Consider the following 2,606-nt stretch of genomic DNA (forward strand, 5'->3'; position numbering starts at 1 on the left):
ACATGCATGTAAAGAAAAAAGTCACAAGGACAAAATATAATATTATAATTAATGTTACATAAACATATATTTCAATGGATATTGTTAAAAGGATGTAATATAAAAAGATAAAAGAAAACAGAAAACACCAATAATAGAAAACATTAATAAACATGAATATTAATCATCAAAATCTTGATTTACAACAAAAACGTTAAATTTAACATTAATCTTACAATTTAAAATTTTCAAAAATTATGAGTTTTTGACAACATTATTTTATTGAAAATATTCTTTTCATCTTATTATTAGAAACTAAAAAGTCTTACATGGACTTGTAGTGTTCAAATCAATTTAATTCTAAGGAATCGTTACATTGTTTTTCCATACAGTTTCTTTTCCATATGAGTAAAAAATTCTCGAGAGGGACGTCAGAAAATAAACAACAGTACAGTTTCTACATACGGAAAGTTTTGAAAATTTACGTTATTAATTACAGCTTTTTTAAACACAAACGGAATGGACGATTGACTTTTATAACAGAGAGGTGAATCATTGAGATTACTATGACGAGTTTCAAATTTTAAAGTGAGACCGTGTGTCTTTTGGCGAATTGGCTGTTATGGTTTCCATCAGGCTTTGATGGCTTGATACTTATCATTCAAAGAGAACATCAAGATAAGTATTGTCATCTCTGTGAGCTATTTCCGGTGAAACTGTGGAACCTTCGATTATCACATCATCATATGAAGACGATGATTTACTTGAGTTTTCATTAGATCTATCAATTAAGTTGTCATCTCTGGTATACACTTCTGTATCCAATATTTCTATGTACGAATGCCGTTGTCTTCTAATAGTTTCTGTTGAAATAACAGGTTCTATATAATTTTCCAAACAACTACTTTCACTTGTCGTGTCCATTTTTGACCGAGGACCACTTTTGAGCACAGATGGATTGTCCACCATTTCTAAACATTCATCAATTTCCTGATACTCAGACTCAACACGCTGATACACGTGACCTTTAACCTTCTCCTCCTTTAACCTGCTATACTGTTTTATATCGATGTCCAATGGCTTTCTTGAGGAGTCACTCAATACATTTATTTCATTGTTTTCTCCCCTTTCTTTCTTTGAAATTGTTTTGTGTGAAGATTTTGATCTCAATCGAAGCTGTACAATGATAACTATCAGAAGAATAGCTAATATCAATCCTACACCCAGGATTGTATAATTACTGTTAAACTGTCCCGCGGTAGTTCTATCAGTAGGTATTTCTGTTGTTTGTATCTCTGATGAGTACAAAATTGTTCTGCTTTTTATTGTTATATACGGCTTTAGCGTTGGTGATGTTGATATTTTGTAACTCTCTGTGGTAGAGATAGGAAGCTTAGTTATTATTATTCCTGATGACACTGATGGTGTAGAAGTATGTATTTTTGTCAGATGAAGCCCTTGATGTAAAGGGGAAATAGATAAAATGGAATTAGTGTAAAATTTATACCATTTTGCATTTAAAATCGTCTTTCTAGCTTAATTAAATTAACAAATGCATTCAGTTTTTACCTGTAACTGCCTGTGTGGTTGTAAGCTGGCTTATAAGAGGACATCCGCTCACGTGGTCGCAATCCTTTGGAGAGCACGTGCACTCCCCTGCACAGCCTTCACCAAATTTTCCACGTGGACAAACTGTATCACAAATTTTCCCAAAGTATCCACGGGCACATACTAAAATAATATTTAATAGAGATATTGCTTTTTTGAAAGAACTACAACGAAAGCATTGTTCTTCCCCTTACCTCAAAGTCAATTTTCAAAAGTTAATATATTTTAAATAATTTTCCATCTTTATATTTAATCACATATTGATATGAATTTCCATTATCACATTACTTATTTGGGAAAACAAAGAGAAATAACCCTATAATTTTGGTAAAACTCGCGTTTTTCAATATAGTAATCAACAGAAAATATTTTTAATAGATCCCCCCCCCCGTGAAAGAAAAATTCCTTTACACAGGTAATATAGACTGTCATTTCACAAATTCATGCCAAAGCTTATTTTGTTACACGGGCAGGGGGACATACGTTTAATGACCAAAAAGTGACAAAAGTTATAATTTTTCAACAATTTCAAAGGGGTTTAAAACTAAAACATAGTATTTTATTAATGATATATGTTTAATTTCGTATGCTTAAAACATACGAAAAGAGGTAAGGAACACTTATCCACATTCAGAGATATTTTAAAATACGATGATGGTGTAAAGCTCAGTTTAGACGAAAAATATATATCGTCTTTTCCCCCTTGTTAAGGAGCAAAATAAGGGATAATTAACTATTTTACATTGGTATTAAAATTATTTATCAATAATAATTGAATTCATCTTTTCATTCAACAAAGATTTAATGGTCAAATTGTCATTAATATTGAATTAAATAAGTGTAAAATGTAGGCGGGAATAGAGAGAGTTAGCGTACGTCGTCTTTCTTTCTTTTTAACAACTTGGAAATCCTTGATATGGGTCATTTTCAAAAAAAGTCCACTTTTTTATCTTTTGATCAGAAAAACAGGAAAAACATATCATTTTTAGAGTGAAAGTTTTTTCCCATTGGTTAATGTA

The 2,606-nt window shown here is 31.0% G+C and overlaps 1 protein-coding gene across 1 annotated transcript; it reads right to left on the reverse strand.

Moving 5' to 3' along the window:
- Window positions 1-636: 636 nt before the first annotated feature.
- Window positions 637-1,710, reverse strand: LOC134246641 (uncharacterized; the record flags this gene model as incomplete). Its single annotated transcript, XM_062729014.1, has 2 exons — window positions 637-1,436; window positions 1,549-1,710. Coding segments are annotated over 2 exons (962 nt in total), but the record flags the coding sequence as incomplete, so codon positions are not given.
- Between the last annotated feature and the right edge of the window lie 896 nt (window positions 1,711-2,606).

The sequence above is a fragment of the Saccostrea cucullata genome, unplaced genomic scaffold, assembly GCF_032062105.1.
Source record: "Saccostrea cucullata isolate Sc308-1 unplaced genomic scaffold, CSIRO_AGI_Scuc_v1 ctg14030, whole genome shotgun sequence".
Lineage (NCBI taxonomy): Eukaryota > Metazoa > Mollusca > Bivalvia > Ostreida > Ostreidae > Saccostrea > Saccostrea cuccullata.